Source organism: Miniopterus natalensis, chromosome 18 (assembly GCF_054644295.1).
Source record: "Miniopterus natalensis isolate mMinNat1 chromosome 18, mMinNat1.hap1, whole genome shotgun sequence".
NCBI classification, from domain to species: Eukaryota; Metazoa; Chordata; class Mammalia; order Chiroptera; family Miniopteridae; genus Miniopterus; species Miniopterus natalensis.
This window is the reverse complement of record NC_142098.1, coordinates 22,599,462-22,619,809: the sequence shown is the minus strand read 5'-3', so window position 1 is coordinate 22,619,809 and position 20,348 is coordinate 22,599,462. Positions and strand designations below refer to the sequence as shown.

The following is a 20,348-nucleotide window of genomic DNA, read 5'->3' as shown; positions in this document are numbered from 1 at the left end:
GAGGATAGTTTTATACAAACAGAGAAAAACAACAGCAAGTATTTTCCCTTAGGACAGTTTCAGCTACAGCGGACCAGTGCCGTTAGTTATTTCCGTCCTATTTTATGCTTTTGTTTTGAAACCTATCGCGGTTACCTGGATGCCCTCCCGGCTATTCAGGAATCGGCTCAAGTTCACGGGCTCTGCCGGAGCCCAGCCCTCGGGAGACTCGGAGGCGCCGCCCCGCCCCCCGCTGGAGGGGAGAGGGGTTAAGGATTCCTGGGGAGGGGCCCGGAGCCCCGAGCCGCAGCCGGGCGGGGGAAGCGGCCGTCCGTGTGCGGGCGGCCGCGAGGGTGGGCGTGGCCTCGGCCGTGCGGTGCCGGTTGGGCGGGAGGTGGGCGCGGGTGAGCGAGGAGCGGGCTGTGCGCGCGCGTCCCCGAGAGCGAGGCTCGGAGAGGAGGGAGCGAGGCTGAGACGCCCAGAGGTGCTGGAGGCAGAGCTGGGGAGCGGCTGCGAACGGGGCTAGCGCGCCGGGGGAGCCGCTCAGGGTCTTTGGGGGACCCCAATACAGGTGAACATGGGGTCTGCCACCGGAGCTGTCCTCACCGTGCTACTTCTGCTGTCTGCTCAAAACTGGAACAGGGTCAGAGCTGGGAATTCCTGTAAGTACACAGCACACGGTTTAAACTTGCAGGGGGGCTCTCTTCAGAACTTTAATTCCCTTGTTTTTATGATCATTTGCCACTGAAATTGCTGAAAAGCGCGTTGCTCTCAATGAAGGATCACTTAAACCTTTGGCAAATATGTCTGGGCTTGCACCTGTCTTTCCTCTTGGTCTGGTCAGAATATACAAAGTCTCGTATCTCTTTTTTGTCTGTGAGCAGTACCTTATCCTCACGTCTTTGAATATCCATTGAGAGAGCTCGAGTTCTAGTAAAACGTTAAATTAGCATCTTAACCAGGGAATAGCCTGGGAATGTCTTCATTTCTTCCTTTTTTAGGATTTACTGAATTTTATTGGAATTATGGCTAACGAGAAAACAACTGGCAGACTTTCCATTCTGCTGCATTAGCTTGGATTTCTGAACTTTGCAGTCTGGCAGACTGATAGCTGGTTGCATCTTTAGAACGATGCCGGGCTCGCAACTGAAACGTACTGCAGGATTCAGGAGCAGGACCGGTGGAGGTGAACCTCAGCATTAAGAATTGTGCTCTCACTGCTAAAAGAACGGGACTTGAGCGCTCCCGAGAGAGGGGGCCTGAGCCCCACATTTTGCTAAAGGAAAAACATTCTGGTGATTTTTCAAAAATATTATTTCTTAGTGATTGGATTTTTAACTTTATAAATTTGTGATTAAATATCCTGGTTCTGAGTTAATTGATTCAGGGAAAATTTATAAAGATCCTATTTCTGATTTAAATATCATTCAAAATAATTTGGCAGAACTCCCTGCATCCAGTGTTTATTAGAGATAGGAGAAGTTTTAAAAGTTATATTTGGCTTAAAATGTCTAAATGGAAGAATTTTTTTCCTCTTTGATGAATGATAAACAAGCTCTGAAAATACAACTTTTCACCTCTTTCACGGATTTTAAAGGAAAAGTTCATTTGCTTCTCAAGAAAGGGGTATGAGGCCTGTTCAGGAACGTATGTTGCTGGTGTGTAACCAGGTTGAGGTTGGGAGGTTACAAAGAAAGCCAGTAGTAATAAGGTGTTTGCTTTGGCACGTCCCTTGAGCACACTAAAGGGCTCTGAGGGGGGGAAGACCTTATAAACGACCTTACTGGCGCAAGTCACACGTCCAGTTACACTGCATGGCTGCTGTGATTCTGCGTTTGCTTTCCGTGTTGGCTCATTTAAAGGCATGGTGTGCCTGTCTTCTGAAAGAGGAGAACTTCACTCGGATGCCGCACTGTGTTTCAGATTCAGTTTTAATTTGGGTCAGAAGAATCCTGTGAGTCAGTAAAATGTGCATATTGTTAGCTAGTCTGAATCTTGAAATGCCATCATGGTAGCATGTAAGGAACATTGCACCGAACGAACAGTGACAACGCGAGCACACACAAAGTTTTGTAGAAAAGGCATAAATAATGCATCCTCCAGCTACTGAAGTTCAACACAAAAGGAAGGCACTAGAGGTCACTCTTACAATGTGCTGCACATCACTTGGAGCCTCCTTCCGACGGAAAGCAGAGCTTAAGTCTGGCCTAGAGGCAGTTGCATCTTTCCAATACACGGCCCGTATTTGGGTTTAAAACATGTCGATGTGATTGATTGGACGACTAGTTGTTTACATTTGTTTGTTTTCTTGAGGTCTAATAAAAGGCGGATCAACATTAAATAGCTTCCTTTTGAAATATATCTTCTTAGTACAGGAAAGATGAGTTGCTCAGGTCTGAGGAGAGCAGATAGTATTCATGGGTGCTTAGCTCCGGCTGAGTCTGTCTCTGACCCTTCAGATTTCAATCCTGGGTCTGTATTCTGTCAGCCTGGGTTCGTTCAGGAAGTACTTTAATGCTCTTCCAAACATTTGATAAACTTAAGGAATCTATACAATTTTAAATTGTTAGGAGTGTTAAATATGTAAGTTGGAGTTCTTGGTTATCATATGTTGAATTGACAATTCTTAAAGTGTCAAAAATGCAATTAAATGACTTCAGATAATTAAAGTTGCACTTAGTAATTTCTTGTTAATATCACTTTGGTAGTATGACTTGCAGCAGTGAATATAAAAGAAAAGATTATTCCCCAATTTTTATTTTTAAGTATTTAGTGTGTGTGTGTGTATATATGTGTGTGTGTGTGTGTGTGTGTGTGTGTGTGTGTATATATATATATATATATATATATATATGAAGGAAGGAAGCAGTCTTATTACCAAGATACTTCATATGTTTTCTCCTTTTTGGAAGAGCAAGTATATATGTTTACCAGCAAGATTGGGATTCAATGTATGGACAAGTGACCATCAGCCAACATAGCCTTTTTTTTAAAGTGTTATGCAATAACTCTAATAATTATTCTGGACAAGACTTTATATTAAAACATGAATCAATCTTGAATACCAATGTTAAAGCAGGGAGAGCTGAATATAAAAAAAGAAAATTGGAAGGTCAGTCTTTCAGGTGAGTAACAAAGGCCCTTTATTTACACCTGGTTCACCAGGAGCAAATCTGTTACCCACTGAGTGAGCCCAAGGCTGCAGGGTGGAAGCTTTCATGGGACTGTACTCTGGAAGCCACGCACGGCTCAGGGATCTGGCGTACTTTCATTTGATTGTTAGTTGATCTAATTAAGCAACAGGGAAACTACCTTAGAAGGACTCTGCAAATACACACACATACACACACACACATGTTCATGTATATGTACAGGGGTGGGGCAAAAGTAGGCATACAGTTGTGATTATACAAAACAGAATGTATTCTTGTGTTATTATTTATTAATTATTGTATTAATTTCCATGCCAATAACTGTGAGCCTACTTTTGCCCCCCCCCCCCCCATTCTTGGTGCTGTGTATATAAATATGTATAAACCACCCAACCCACATGCTGACATTTTTGGTGTCTGCCTTCTCCTCATCTCTCTAAAGATAAAATATGTTGAATGGACCCCATTCTTTGCTTACTAGTGCCCTACTTGACACTACAAAAGCAGTGAGCCAGCCCCAGGTCTTTCCTCTTTGTTCTGGTCAAGGTGAGTTTATTATTGTATGAAGGGGTCCCTTTCATGAAAATTTAGAGACAGATTCCTGAAGAAGGGCTTGGTCTTTGAGAAGCTGCACAGGCTGCTGGTGTCTTCACTTGCTGCTAAGAGACATGCCCTGAGAAGGGAGTCATCTCTTTATTTTAGAATCACTCTTAACCCACAGTTTCTTTCTGACCATTAAGATGTTGTTAGGGGTGGGGTTGACTCACCACAAAAGAAGGAACAGGTGTAAGTAGTAAGGCAACTAAGAGATTTGCTTTCAGTTTTACTCTTGCCAATTATGTGATGGAGGCTCTCTGGCCTCAGGTATACTGAGCCTTACTCCGAGAATACTTACTGTTCACCAAGTAGCTTATGAATGACTTAATTAGAAGTTACTTTCTCCTGCATTCTTTCTTTCCTCTAATTGAAGTAAAGGCTATACCTGATACCTACCCATAACTAAAAAATATTTGAAAATCAGCAATAGAGAAAGGTGGTTGCTTGATCAGAGGATCACTCCTGTGGACTCTGGAATGCAACCTGAATGCAACTGGACAGATTCTCAGATTATTAAAACTCAACCTTGCAATTCTTTCTAGAAGCTGCTTCTTCCCTCTCCTCCCCAAACTTCCTGTCCAGAGCAAAAAAAGCACCCCAAACTATAATAGTAAAGTACTGATAAAATACAATTATACGATGCAATGCATAAGTTGTTGGCTTTTAGACATAAAGGTGCACGCTGACTCACTTTTCTAAAAGCAATATGGATTTTCATCAATTTGGGGCATTCTTCCCACTCCTGACTGCATGCATCCTAAACCATTTTCGTAGAAACAGCCTCCAGTTATGGGGATGATATGGCTCATAGCTAACGTGGGGATCAGTGACTTTCACATGATATCTAGCGCTCACTCTAAGTAATAAACATTTTAATGTTTTCTAAAATTAATTTTGGAATTTGTATCACATAGAAATAATTCCTTAATGGGAGCTAATCTCTGTATCAAGATTGAATTAATTTACCTCTTGAGTGAAAACAAGTTGATAGAACATGAGTTGTAAGATAATGTAATATTTAGCTCAAAGGCTGGTAAAATGTGGCCCATGGGACAAATCTGACCCACTGCTTGGTTAGTTTAGCCTGTGAGCTAAGAATGGTATTTTTACATAATTTCAATGTTTGTAAAAATGAAAAGGAGAATTCTTTGTGGCACAAAACAATTACATAAAATTCAAATTTCAGGCGTCCATTCTTCTCATTAGTAGACCTGTATGGCAAAAATTCATACTCAGTTATTATTATACTTTGAGTTTATCAATAAAATTTTCTTAAAATTGAGTTTCTCTCTTGTTTTATAAGGACTTATGTAGTATTCTTTACTACCTGGCCCTTTATAGAAAAAGTTTGTTGACCCTTGATTTAAATAATATACAATATAACATAATGATGAGGCATGGACAGTGTACAAATTATACTGCTATGATGAAATTTCATCTTAATTATTTAGCACACAAATACATACTTGTAGAATCCTGGTACAGAAGGTAACCACTACTGTTGCCAGGAACTGTAACAGAAGAAACCTTCCAGTTAGTATCTTCTTTGTAAGTTTCCTCTTAAAGACTTGATTGTCCAGAAATCTTGTTATTTCAGTGAGTATAAATTATTTATAACTATTTGTAGAGTTTCAGCAGTTTTAGTTGCTAAAGGGCTACTTTCAATCCCAAGTAATCCTGTTAATATAAGAAATTCAATAAAGTATATAAGTAATTGCATCTTAGATATTTTGCCTAAGAATTCTGTTGGTATTTTAATGAGTATAAATTATTCTATGCCATACTCATCAGAGACTTGCATTTGAGTCAACGATTGTATAAGGGAAATGGTCCTATCAGAAGAGTGTTCTTGTCCCTGTGACTTTTACAGTAGTAGCTCCCTAGAAATTCTGAAATTGGCAAACTTTCTAGAATAAATTGAAAACTAGATTTTCATCTAAGCACTGCCTGCTGAGAATTCATGATAATTAAGCAGGTGCCTTTTACCTACTCATGCCAAGATAATTAATTTTTATGTAAATGCCTTCGCCATTTAGAAATGTATTTATTTTTCATCTACAAGAACTGATGATTGGCCTCATTTTGTTTACACTACACTCTTTACTACAGTGTTTGTAAAAAGTTTAGGGTAAATCTATAATGGGATATAATGTTTAAAAAATTATTTTCACTGAAACTCCATTATGGTGTTTTTTTCCAAAATAAATGGCCATATGTTGAAATAATTTATTATAATACTGTTTATAATGTTTTATCTCTAATAAAGATTTATATCTTTAAAAAAGATCAATTTCCAAACCAAAGACAACCTAGGACAGTCTCAGAGTTTACTAAAATGCGAGTTACTCTGAGTGTCAATAAGAATTGTGATGGGGTTTCTGACTGTCCACTCTGAATAGATGATAAGAGATAGTGATGGTCACATCACATGGTTCTAATTTTTTTTACAACAAAATATCAGTCTTTCTTTATAGATACCTATTTTTCACAACTTGATGCTATATTTAGAATTTGAATCCCTTTTATCTCTGATAAATCAATATTGGGGCCTTCAGATTGTCAACTCACGCTTCATATGACCTTTAGGTTGCCAGGCAGTCAGGTTATCTAAGAAGTCCTTCACTATCCTTTCAAAAAATCTTCTTTCCTCCGTAGTGACCGGAAGTTTTCAGAATGATTTAGCCCCTGAAAAAGTAGGAAGAATAATAAGGATTTATCCAATATGCTACATAAATCCCAGATATGTATATTCACATTGGTAGGTAAATGTTTCTGGTGAAATCTTAAATGATACAGGTTTTTACCAGATTATTCCAGTGGCCTGCCATTTCAGTTATTCTTAGATTATTTTTTTTTCATTTTTATTGATTTAGAAATTGTGGCCTCAATAATTTGTTTATTATTTATCTAGAATTGTTGCAATTTTTCCAAGTTAACTCATATAACGGAATGGCGAATCCATCACAGAATATGTGCTTAAATTAGATGTTTCATGAATTAACCACATTAATGAGGTGAAATGATCTGTGTTGGTGGTGGTGGTAGTGGGGTGAATTCTCATAGAGTAATAATTATTTATTTGATTTCTAGAATTATTGCTTGTTTGTGATCTAGGAATTTAGACCCTGCTCAGTGCTGATTGCTCCAGGGTCCTGGTGACTCTGCGTTGGTAAGGACCAGACCTGATACGCTGCTGCACATCAGCTGACTTGTGGAGGGCAAAGTTTTTTCCAGAATGTTTTTTACCAAGGTACTCACACACAGGGTAGCTGAAACTGCGGTAGTACGTAATGGAAAAGATTGCACATGCAAAATCCATCACAAATGATCATTGTTGCTTCAGCTCTCCTGAGGAAAACTGGTATTTGGAAGAGGAAGAATATGTGTAATTTTTTTCTCCCAAAGAATTTTCATCATGGTTCAAGGAAAACTGGTACTCTGGTAATAAAACTGGAGAAATAGCATAAGAGGAGGTAAAAATGAGTCTGTTTATGTTACAGTTAATGAGTCATTCCAATGTAATAATTGGAAAAGTGAGTGAAGCCTGAAAACATTTGACATCTTAAGTAGTTTAAAATTAGTAACTATAAAAATTTTTTATGCCATAAGTATTTAATAGAGAAGTGATGAAATTTACCTCTAAGGTTTTTAAATCACAAAGGAAAAAATGGTATGGTATGTATCAGTTGGCTTAAAGCTCTAATTAGTTTTTTTATTAAGCACCTCTCATTACTTAGCAGTGCTCTGGTATAAGATATTATGTAATTCTAAATTGTAAAAGACATATTCGTTTCTGTAACCACTTTTCCTCCACTGGCAATTATGATGCTTATAAGTGAGGCCATAGGTTGATGTTAGTCTAGAAACAGCATGTCAATATATAAATTCACCTACCTTCCTAAATTACACTTATTGTATGGATAAACTATAACCTGTAATTTTATTGCTTGGCATACTCTGCAGTTATAATCTATACAGAGATATTTTTAAATGCTCTCTGAATAAGGGGACTGATAGACTCTCCCAGGGATTGGTCCCAAGCCTTGGAGTTGGTGGATGCCTGGGTGACATTGAACAGACATTTGAACCTGTGGCCCACAACCGAGAGCCCCACATGTTCCTGTCAATAAAAACCAATTGCCTTTGCTGTACCAGACCCAAGGGGGAGATTTCTTGAAAAATTTGAGGAAATTTAAAATTCCCTCTGGGCTAGCCAGTAGCTTTGCTATAAAAGATTGAATATATGTTTAAATCTTCAAGACTTGTCTTTAGTTTTCAAAGTTATTAACATGTGTTTATCTTTTAAAATATGTTGATTAACAGATAACCAAGTGGAAGGAAGGAACTAAATTGAAAATGGTCTCTAAAGGAAATGAGTTGCTGAGATGAAATTGTCATTGTGTGTGTGTGTGTGTGTGTGTGTGTGTGTGCGCGTGTGTGCGCACGCATGTGTGCGTGCGTGCCATGCATATATTGGAAGATATTGTGGGTGAAAATTGGGGAATAATCCATATTGGTAGAGAAATGGAAAACATTGCCACTAGGCAGCACATTTTTAATTAAGTAGTGTTGGAATATAGAATATGATTGTTTCTTATTTGCTATGATACCAGAATAGTCTTCAGTATGGTTTTAAAACAGTATGTGGGATTAAAAAATAACAGGAGGTCTTTTGGGATCCAGTTTAAACTCATCCTCAACAGAGGGACAGTGTTGCCCTTTTAGGTCCCAAAGTGCTTTATTTTCTAGGGTATGACATGAAGATCTCAGGGTCCCCAACTTTTAACTCAGTTTCTATTCATTCCCAGGATGCTAGTCTTTCTGACCATGGCAATGAAAGCAGAAAATGGCAGGAGAGATTTTTGGCTTTAAAACCACTAGATATATTGAAGCATAATCTACCCCTCGAAGACAGTGCCCTAAAGTGATACTGGTACCAAGAGAAGGGCATTATAAACAAAGTTTAATGTTTTGTCATATCATTCACTTTTATCTCCGAATGTTGGGTGACTTTAAACAAAAAATCTATCTCCAAGGCAGAGAGTTGCATGGATGCTTAGCGATCTTCATAATTAAGGATTTATAATACATATTTACATTTGCCGTGGTTTAGATGTTTGGGACTTAATTAAAAGAACATTGCTAAAATAAAAGCAATTCTGTCTAAATCGGTGGTGAGGGAATTCTGTGCAAGGTTATAAAGCTGCTCAATTAGGCTCTTTTGTTCCAGTGTGTGTATGATTTCTGTGCTTATCTGAACGGTTGTATTTTAACAGAGAGCCTGTATTATAACCTTGTGAAGAAAACTTCACGTGCCTGGGAAATGTCATAACACAACCTCAAGTATCACAACACGTGTAACCTTTCCTAAAACAAACGAGAGAGATAATTTGGGGAAAGAGCTGGGATCCATTTAAGGAAACAAAGAGCTAACACCGGAGATAGCATTTTGGCTCCTTAAAACCATAACATTCCTATGGGACCTAATCACAAAATGGAACATGATAAAATATTTCATAGGCAAACATCTACCAGAGGAATGAAAAATGTACACTAACAAAAATACGGGGTGGGATCGGAGGTACTAAGACAATTGTGATCGCAATAATTTGCTATGCTTGACGTGTCGACCCGAGCCGCTGACTGGTGTGGCACGTTCGTGCCTTGCGAGCCTCGCTGCGAGCTTGCCTGCGGATGGTCCCTTTCTCAGTCGCGCTCTGTAATTGCAACATGAAATAGATTAGCATGAAAAGAATGTATGTAGTATCATTAATCACTGAACCATTCTCTGGAGAAGATGCTGGCAGTACTGTGTTTTTCTGAGTTAGCAAAATTGAGCCTTCCGCGACCGTTTTCCTGGGTGTGAGGAGGATCTGGCGGGGGCCCTGTCATCCCAGTGATTGCCAGCGTTGATTTGGCTGGTGCAACTGGAGAAGCAGCTGTCCCCTTCCCCCACTGCTCCCTGGGATTCCTGTGGCTTCCATTCCATCTCACGCAACATTTTTAAATACCACTCAGATCACTGGATTGTTAGGTTAAGTTTTCTATACTGCATTGATAGAATCCATTTTAAGTTTTTTATCAAAAAAGAAAGCCAGTCTTGCCATGCAGATGTTTCACTGTTAGGTGTTTTCAGCATTAAGTTCAGACTCGTCAGCACGACACCATCCTGCTCTGTGTTTGCTGGTCTCCCCATGTGTGTCTGTCTTAACTGCTTTGTCACCTTCTCAATCCTGCCCCCAACCCCGTGTCCTCTAGCCTCTGTCACCTGGCCTTTACTTCTGCTGTTTCCTTTGCCTGAATTGTCCTCAATCATTTATTTCTGAATGCCCCTGGAAATCTTCTACACAAATCAAGCCTCACCTCCTTTCTCTGTGGAGCCTAACTTGCTCAAAGCCCCTCAACTCTCACCATCAGAAATTCCATAGCGCCTCGAGTGTCCACCTGTTCCTTCCTGCCCTGACATAGAGTAAAACACAGATAGGAAAAAAAAATATGTCTCCTTTACAAAATGTAAAACCTTTGAAAGGCAAAGGTATTATCTCCATCATTTCTGTATCTGCAACACCTGGCACAGTGCCTGCAGCAGAGAGGTTTTTCAGTAAATGAGGAAAGAACACAGGGATAGATGGCTTTCTTTTTTTCTTTCAGTTGAGACACACACACAGATGAACAGAAGAAGGCTAGATAAATTGAAGTATTGTGAATTATTTTCATGATGAACAAGTCCTTTTCATTTAGAACACCATGTATTTTTGCTGTTCTTTAAACTTTATTTGGCTTTGTATTTATCTTATTACATTTCATTTACTTAGGTTGCGTACTTCATTCGGGTCTGTCATCATCCATTAGGATACATATTCTCACGGCCGGCTTACTGTCTCTTGCTCTCTCTCTCCCCCTCGCCACCCCCTTTTTATTTATATATAATATAATTTGATAGGCCACGCATCAGACCCTTTGAACGGAGGATTCTTGATGGACGGAGGGGCCGCACATCAAGAGCGTCGCGTGGGGAGGCACCTCCCCCCCAGGCGCTCGGGCGCACCCCCAGGCCACCTCCTTCCGTTTGCAGAGCAGCCTTGCAAGGGCCTCTCCCCTTCCCAGAAGACATTTTCACCTCCTTCATCGCTCTTGCACTTCAGTTCCTTTATGTTGCCCTTTATTTTACATTTTCCCACTTGAAGGCCTTTCTCCTTTACAGAGGGTAGAAGAAAATTAAACTTAGTATCCTTCTTTTTTCATTCTTCATCAACTTTAATCACCTTAACAATAGCCCACAACCGTGGGATCAGCTGCGTCATGAACTTTAGGAAGCGAGTACCTGCAGTTTCCTTCTCATCTTTTACCTACAAATGTACACAAAACATTTTTTTTCATTGCCTCTAGCACTTTTTACAAGCACTAATGAGCTCTGTATTTTCATTTTCCTCTTTTAATTGCACACATGTTCTTTTTAAATTACTTTCCTATAAAACTTTATCACTTCTTTTAGATTCCTCTTAGGTTTCTTCCCCCTCCTTGTTTACCCTTGTGATTACATAGTTCATAGCTTTCCACTCATGTTGACGTACATCCTCGATAATGACAAATGCTCGTTTTGTGTTGGGCTCTGTGGACTCGGGTGGTGGAGTGCCCCTCCCAGGCCTGCGAGGCAGATGCTGGTATCACTGTTTTACAGGCTAGGAAATTGAAGATTAGGAGGCGCTTCCAAAGCCACTGAGTAAAGGAGGATAGAGCTGAGGCTTGGACCAAGCTTCAGTGAGGCCAAATCCCTTGCACTATTAAATGCAATACACTCACTTTCTCAGGAAGCCTTCAAAGCACCTCCCCTGAGTATTAGAAGCCACTCATGCCTGTTCTCAGGGTTCCCTCTCTGGTGTGATAAATTCTAAGGTAATATGCTTGCTCTATTCCAAGGATTCTGTCACTTGTATTTTATCAAGAGGCTCTTCCCTACTAATCTGAGTGTAAGTAACTGTAAAATATCCCCCTCTGAAAGTACTCTCTGAGCCCCCTTGCTCCTTGGTACCCAAAGACCTATGTACTCCATCCAGATTCCTTTTTGGGGTCAACAGTTCCAAGAACAGAGTCTGAGGGGCTGACAGCTCACATCACGAAGAAAAACCAACTCCTTTCTGTGGGGTTGCAATACTGCCTGAGTGTGTTATTCTACGCTGACTTCCACCACGTCTTAGAGATACACAGGATGGTAGTTCACTGCCCGTTAGGAAAATCACTTTATCTGTCACCTGCACTCCCACAGCAGTTAGCACAAATACTACTTTTTCCCCTTCCAAGTTTCTTCTCCTTTATCTTCCCAGGCTCTGGTTGTGTTGTAACTTGCTCTGTGTGTCTCTCATGTCCCTTCCCCAAAGTTGTTTTTGCAGCCTGTTTTCTCAGTCCCTTCACTTCAATCTGTAGATCTCAGAGCACACGGATTTTTTCTTTTCTTTCTGTGATACCTTCTATGAGTAGCCCCCAAACAAACAAACAAACAAAACGTAAATGAAACAAGCAATCATCATTCTAATGACTTCTTTAAATTCAATTTAAAATTTGTATAATTTTAAATTTGTAGAATGCCCTCCTCATATGGGGAATCGGGACAGATGTTTGCCATACATTATTTCACTCAATCTTAACACAGCATCTGTTCACACCCAGTCACTTCTTTATGCATGTTTTCCCATCCTCTCCACTGCATTTCTCTTGTGGCTTAAATAGTCTTTGTATTTGTCTTTTTTAATGGTTCATAGTAACCTATCAAGTGGATGTGCTTTTATTTAAACATTCCTCTGTTTCGAACTGACTGGCTGTTCATTGATTTATTTTTAAATTCTCTTAGCCTACCAATATCTGCTTCTAGTTGTATATGGCTGCCTTAAGAGTCTTTAATTCTCTAAGATCAGAGTATCTTAAACCACTTACAAATGTCAGTGTCGTGAAGTGTTCAATGTCTTTGTCCCACTTTGGCAAAAGTATAAATTTCTTATGGAAGGAGATATTTAAAGCCATAGCTGTCTTACACCCTTCCTTTCCTGCTCAAGAATTTATAACACTTAAGGATGGTTCTCTGTCTCTTCTAGCAGCATCACATGTTCAGACATGAATCACAGGTGGTAGGTAGAGATCGCCACGTCTGACAGATCTCAGAAGTGCATCTGTCACCCTCCGGGAAACCTGCTCACTCATCAATTGGTCTCGTCCATTATACACACAGCCGTTTCGTCTCTACAGCCTTTAGCAGAAGCATCAATCATCCCTACATGGGTCCCTCTCAGGAGCTCTAGTCCTGTGGCCTCTGATGGGCAAATGCAGGTTTTGGTTGTGACCATGGGCCTTGTGTCTTCTCCAGAAGGCGAGAATCACTATTTATAGGTAGAACTTCTTAGCTGCTATCTGTCCTCCCTTAGATTTTGATTTCCTTTTGGCACCTTAGAGTTTTGTCTTCCTTTTAAAAAAACTTTATAATTTCTCCTACTTTATTTCTCAATACTTTTATTCCCTCTGTAATCAGGGAAAGCAACCTATATTTTATGAAGATCATAATGAAAAACAAAACACTTCAGATTTACAATTTTAAATGAGAACTCTGTTTCCACTGATAAACTGAAGTCAGTCTTCCAGAGTGTAGACATGATTCTGTGAAATATCCGATACTCCTTTAAATGGTTTTCCTCATTAATCCCAACCCCTTATTTAAAAAAGGAAAATATCAGAGCCATTCAGGGCACTTTGTGCTTGGCTCGTTCTTTGACTGTTGATCCCCTGTTCATCGAGCCCAGCTCCCTTTATAGTTACGCCTGAGGCTCTTAGTATTTCCTCCTTTTTACACACAAGCGATACACTACACCTTTAAATATCTGCTCTATCAAACAAAGCAGTGAGATTATCATTTTCATAATATTTTCTTTGATATAACAATATTGATGAGCTACTTTCTAGTCTCCTTCCTGTCTTCCTGATTACACAAGTAAAGAATATTATAGGAAAGTGCTTTTGTGGGGCATTGATAAATTGGTTCTAAAGTGAATTTTTCCTTCATTTGAATAATACATTTTTTTTTAGGTGGACTTCTGTGATTCTTCATTTAAGGCAATCTTTCACAATGTATACCTTCACAGTTTTATAGCTATTTGCTTGGAACTAATTGGATATTGGTGAAAATAAATGTACTTAATCACACATTTCATATGCTAGGTACAATACCAGGTGAAATACTACAAGCAAATGGCCAATGCTAGAATTGAAATTTATTGCATCTTCTAGAATGAAACCTATTTTTATTAAAAGGTACAATTGTACCTAATTGATGACTCGAACTGAATGTAGCATTTTCAGCCCCGTGGTTTGAAGCGAGAGTTGTGATCAGCTTTTGCTCTTTATGTTTAACAGACATTTCTTAAGCCATACATTCGTCTAAAAGCAAGAGTTGCAAACAGGGGAAATCACTGTCTGTTCGCCCAGTTAACACTTTAGGGTTCTGCTTATTTCCTAACTGAGCTTCCGGTCATTCAGTCTCTAAAACAGCTACATGTGGTTTCTTGTTCTAGTCAGGGTAGTGGGGTAAAATCGTCAATCCCTGCCATTCAGGGATCCGAAACCAAACAGGAAGATAAAAAAATAAAAAACAGACTATGACACACATGCTACTTTAATCTAGATTTCTGATGTAATACTGTTCTGATTTCTTTTGTAACTTATTTATTTCCTCTCATTTCCTTTAAAAATCAACAAATAACTAGTAATATTACTAGAGCTGACATGCGTTTTTATAATTTTCACTGGCTGTGAGTCCATAGTTTGGACATTTATCCCTATGAATTACAGCAGGTGACTATGTTCCATGCTAAATGAACCCTGTAATTGCACACTGTGGGACCCTGCTTACTTTTCAGTTGGCATTGATGATTCAGAGAATTATGCCTGAGAAAGAAAGAAACACTAAGTATATTCTAAGCCTGTTTAGTGAAATCATGTTTACATTCCCTGGTTGTATTTGATTTCATACATTTGCTCTTCACTGGGTTGGGTGGTTGTTTATCCAGCCTGTTAGAGCGTTCCCTAACCCTGCAATTTCTGAGACTTTTTGGGGTTTCACCGTACTCCACTCATTTTGTCCAGTTATTCGCTCAACAGGTATTTAGTAAGCCTCTGCAGCGTGCTGCCTGTCATTACGTGTCAGCATCAGTGGTTTTGGAATCTCATAATGGTTGGAATCAGCAACTCCTTGTCAACAATTGAGAAGGGAAGTTTTGACTTCCAAATCCGTAATACTTTTGTGGTCATATCTTATACCTAAGGTTTTGCTTTTCTTTAATACAAAATGTACGGCACTGCTCAGGGTGCTTTCAAGGTTGCTGCTGTTAGTACAGGCATGGTTTTCAGTTGATGCTTTGCCTAACTCTTAACCCGTCCACTCTGGGCTTAAAGCTCAGCTTTCTAGTTCTGTAGCAAAGCACAGCACGGTATGACAGGTGTGGTGAGAGAGTGAAATACAAGGCATTTGGGGTAGTGATAGGCAGAGCATCAGAGAAGGCTGTTTCTTGAAGGATGCATAGCAGAGCCAGAAGGGAAAGGAGGAGGAACAGTCCAGTTGGAAGGATCCATCCTGCAAAGGCATGGAGTTTTTGCATGCACCCCAAGTAGTCCAGAAGGACTGGCCAGAGGTCAGATGAGGCAGCAGCTAAAGCTAAAGAAGCAGTCATGAAGTGGCCAGGTCACAAGGAGTCCTGTATATAAAGCTAAGGACTTAGTAATTTACCCCAAAATATGGGCACACATATGTGACACTAATTAGATTTTCATTTTATAAAGTTAAAACTCTTGGCAAAATGAAGGGTGGGAATGACAAGGGAGAGGAGCAGAGTCTAACCTGGGGACATAGAAATCAGGCATTTAACTGTTGAGTTAATTCATATAAGAAGCAATAAGAGTTACAGAATAGCTGAGAGAGTGACAGTGGTGATCAGGAGCAGGCAGCAGACTTCTTCCATGTGGACGTGTAAGACTGACAGATGACAGAACATCATGACTGATTGAAAGTAGAGACACATGAGAGTGAGAAGAGATGGATTCCAGTTGGTGGCTTTTACTTTTGTTTATTTCCTGTTTATCTTTTCCTTCTCTACAAAGAATCATGTTTAAAGTTTTTTTTGAGATTGTATGCGATATGTACAATGCAATATTTTACAATCATGCCATGCTGATATATTGAGTAAAATCTTTCTGAAATAAGGCTCATACAGAATACTTGCTGGCATTGCATGTTGTTCATGTTAATGACATCTCTTATTTTTGGCAGGAACAAGAATGTATCCTGAATTAAAGATTTCATGAGTATTCTCCTTCCCTACAACTGATAACTATCATGCTTTCATGTATCTCCCTCAAATATCTACATCCATTCCACCCATTTGGCTCACATAGTGGAGGTTCAATACTTGCTCCTATGACAAAAGGCCAAATTCCTATATTGGGTTGTTTAGATGCTTCGGGACAAATACAGTCTGGATTGAAGTCTCTGTCACTTTATGTGTAGAAGGAGGGCTTAGGTAAAATGGGGAAGCAAAAGTTGATTAAAATTTTACAATCTACTCTTCAAGTTATGTTTAATTAAACATTTACCAAATGACTGCAGTGTTGAAGCATGTACTGAAAAACAGGTATATAAAGATGCATAGACTCTGCTCTCAAGTTTGGGGGAGAAGGGGAGGCGGGAGGGAAGGGGAATGAGAAATGAAATAGTTCATTACGATGCACTAAATGTGCCAGTTTGGGAAATGCCAGCATCATTTTCAGTCCTTTGCTGCATCCAGGGATTCAGAAGCCATAGGTGAGTGCTTCTAAACTATTGGCCATATTCAATACCTCTGAGCACTGAGAAGAGCCAGGGTAATTGCCCCTCCAGAGAGTTCTAATTCTCCAGTGTGCTCTGCAGTTTCACACAATCTCGTGAGACTTTAAAACCTGCAGGAAGCATTTGAGGCTCTCAGTTGCTCTCCCGTGGCAACTGCGGCATTTAAATAATACGCCCCTGGACATATCCAGCTACGAAGAAAAACCCAGAAGGTTTTTACTCCAAGTTGTTAAAAAATAACCTTTACTAATTTATAAGTGAACTCAGAGGATTTATGAAAAATAAGAAGGAAAGCTCTTTTTTTAAAAACAGTGCTTTAGTATTTTGAACATCAGAATTTCAAGCATAAGAACACCAGTAACTGGTCTTTAGAAAGCTATTTTAATTGATGACATTACTTAGCTAACTCTTTTTGGCCATTTAGGTTTCAGGTGTACAGCATAGTGTTCTTACTGAAATTTCACGTCCCCACCTGGCACGGTCCATAGTTATGACAGTGTTATTGACTGTCTTCACAGCCCTGTGGCTGTTCTGTGACTACCGATCTGTTCTTCTCAATCCCTTCACCTTTTCACGCAGCTCTACAACCCCCCTCCCCTCTGGCAACCATCATTCTGTTCTCTGTACCTACCAGTTGGTTTCTATTTTATTTGTTTATTTTGCTCTTTAGATTCCACATATAAATGAAATCATATGGTATTTATTTGTCTCTGAGTTACTTCACTTAGCATAATACCCTCAAGGTCCATCCATGCTGTCGCAAATATGAGATTTCATGATTTTTTATGTCTAATATCCCATTGTCTTTATGTGCCACAACTTTTAATCCACTTATCTGTTGATGGGCACTTGGGTTGCTTCCATATCTTGGCTATTGTAAATACGTATTACACTATTTTTCCGTTGAAATTTTGCTTTAAACCAGCAAATATATATTTAAAATTCTATTAGATGAGAATGTGCCCCACCAATTAAATTCTCTACATTGCAAAGATCTTGAGGTATTGAATGAACTATAATAAAAGATGATTACTTATATTTACTTTTATTCAAGTACAATAATATATTTAACTTACTATGTTGCAGCTCTAAAAAATAAAACAGGACCTGTTCTTCCTTATGTGCCTAGTATGAGTCCATTTACAATGGAAATTTAATCTTTAGGCTTAGTACTGAGGGATGAGAGAATAATTATATGGGAAAGTCTTGACTCCAATCTATCATTTAAACTTCTCCCAAGTTAATTGAAATACATAGTCGTCCCTCAGTATCCATGGGGGATTGGTTCCAAGACCCCCAAAGACACAAAAATCTCAGAATGCTCAAGCCCCTTATATAAAATGACATAGTATTTGCATGTAACCTATATTTGTATATAGGCTACAGCAGAGTATGCCTACACACCACTTCATCATGTCGATTCAGCATAGTGCTTGGGCATGTGGCAAATTCAAGTTTTGTTTTTTGGAACTTTCTGGGATCAAAAAATTTTGATCCACTGTTGGTTGAATCTGCAAAAATATGTGGGTAGATTGGGAAGGGGTAGGTAGGGCAGAAATGATGTTCAGGTGAAGTTTGTGCTGTACTGATTCCTCTTTCCTGATTGTGACTCACTATTTTCTAGAACCTGGTAGAGATTTTTAATGTTATTTATTACAACGTTTTATCTTCAAAAAGTTAAATAAGCCAACTTTTTGCAAGTGATGTCTGGAATATCATTGATGCACATTTAATGAAATCTCACTACAAGAATATACACGGGTGGGCAGAAGTAGGTTTACAGTTGTGAGTGCGTGAAACACAGTTTATTCTTGTATTAATTATATTATTTAGTTGTATTCCAACTGTAAACCTACTTTTGCCCACCCCTGTATTCTGTTCTTGTCTTTTATAGAGAACCTTGGCTATCTCACATCATGCACACTCAGGACAATATATTCAATGTACTTGCTCAGATAACTCTTTAAAAGTTCAGGCAGTGAAGTGAGAGAGTGGTGCTGGTGGCCTAATACAGTCATTAAAAGTAAAGATGTTGAATGGGAATAAAAAAGCTCAAAGCCTTCAGTAAGAGATTTAAATTCTCTGACCTTCAATTTTATACCTAGAAAATGGAGACAATATCTCCCTTACAGGGTTATTGTAAAAATTTAACCTGGCCGGAACATAGCATGCAATACATGTAGCTATTATTGCTATTAGCATTTTCTCTAGAGGGCTCCAGTTAAAATATCGTTGGTACATTGGCATGGATCAGTTCACCCTACTAATGTGATAAATGTTGATAAATGTGAAGTCAATTTGTAGTAAATTAGATGCTGTGACATATGTCAGGGAAGTACATCAGTGACGGCTCAAGGAGAGGGTGTCTTTTACATCGAAACTGCTGAGGCTGTATTTAAGTATTTGTTTAAATACATGGTCAACAACAGCATTTTGTAGGAACTAACATGAAAATGATAATTCATAGACATCAGAACAAAGTAAAAACTATACAACATTCTTTCTAATTCCAGTTAAGTGTGAATAGAATTATATAGAAATTAGCATAAAAAGCATACAGTTTGAATGAGACTGTTGAGTTTTGTCTTTTATTGGGAATTATCAGTTTTTAACCGTGGTAGTCTTAAAAAGCAAAATGACTTATCATGTCCGCTTGTAATAGTATTATTATATTAAAAGCTCTAAAGATTATTTTAAGCTAATTATTTTAAGTTCTAAAGTCAAATGACAAAATATTCAAAGATTTTTTTTAAAAAATTGTGCTTGAGACTAAAAGTCGATTATGGTGGGATATGTAAAGCAATTGAGACATGTCTCTTCTATTTTTAAATAATTTATGATATAATTCAAGACATGGTACATACATCTAAGATAACATTGATAACTAATAAAGTGGTATTCACAAATAGTATGGGAACTCATGTACAGTGAAAGACCTGGAAGTGAATGAGTTACCAATATTTGGGTTAGTTACAAAGGAATGGATGTTGGGAGTGTTACAATAGTTTTAAAAGAGATGAAGGACTTAGAAACAAGGGGCATCGTACCGTTTCATCTAAGGCTTAGAGAGAACTGACATGTTTGTTCTTTGCAGCCGAGGCCCTCAGTTTCTTGCTTGCTGTAAGTTTGTGGCTGTTCTCAGCTCCTAGGGGCCACCCGCCACTTCTTGCCATATGGCCCTCTCTACAACATGGCAGTTTGCTCCTTCAAGGCCAGTGGGAGCAACCCACTCATGCTTCATGTCTTCTCTGACTTCTTTGTATCTTTGACCTTTAAGACTTTTTAAAGGACTGACCTGATTAGGTCATGTGCACCCAGGATAATCTCCCCTTTGAGTAACAGAGTCAACTAAATCAGGGATCTTAATTAACTACAGCAGCAAAATCCCTTTTGCCATGCGATGTAACAATCATAGGGTTGATATTTCCTCCTACTCACGGGTTTTGCCTGCACTCAAGGGGAGGGGGTTCTACAGGGTGTTTACGAGGGGATGGACTCTTGGGGTCATCTTAGAATTCTGCCTACTGAGGGGCTCACACACTTGGCTATGGAGCATGTGCTGTGATGTTACCTATATTTAAGGAGACCAGGGGCTGGAAACCTCCAAGTGTCCTTGAAACAGTGGTTCTCAGGTGCAGGTGTGGCCTTGTTGGAAAGGAGGTTCCAGATATCAGAGCAGGGTTCTCCCATTGACTCAAGTCACACTTGCTCAGCCGGCTTTTAGCTAAATTGCCAAAAAACAAGGTGGGAGTAACCCC

At 39.2% G+C, this 20,348-nt stretch overlaps 1 protein-coding gene across 4 annotated transcripts in view; it reads left to right on the top strand.

Moving 5' to 3' along the window:
- Window positions 1–496: 496 nt before the first annotated feature.
- Window positions 497–20,348, top strand: part of CNTNAP4 (contactin associated protein family member 4) — a 308,626-nt gene continuing 288,774 nt past the window's right edge. For all 4 annotated transcript variants that reach the window (XM_087827286.1, XM_087827285.1, XM_087827284.1 and 1 more), the window contains exon 1: window positions 497–641. In XM_087827286.1, the coding sequence (XP_087683412.1) occupies window positions 557–641 (85 nt within the window). In that variant the 5' untranslated portion in view covers window positions 497–556. The remainder of the gene's footprint in view (window positions 642–20,348) is intronic.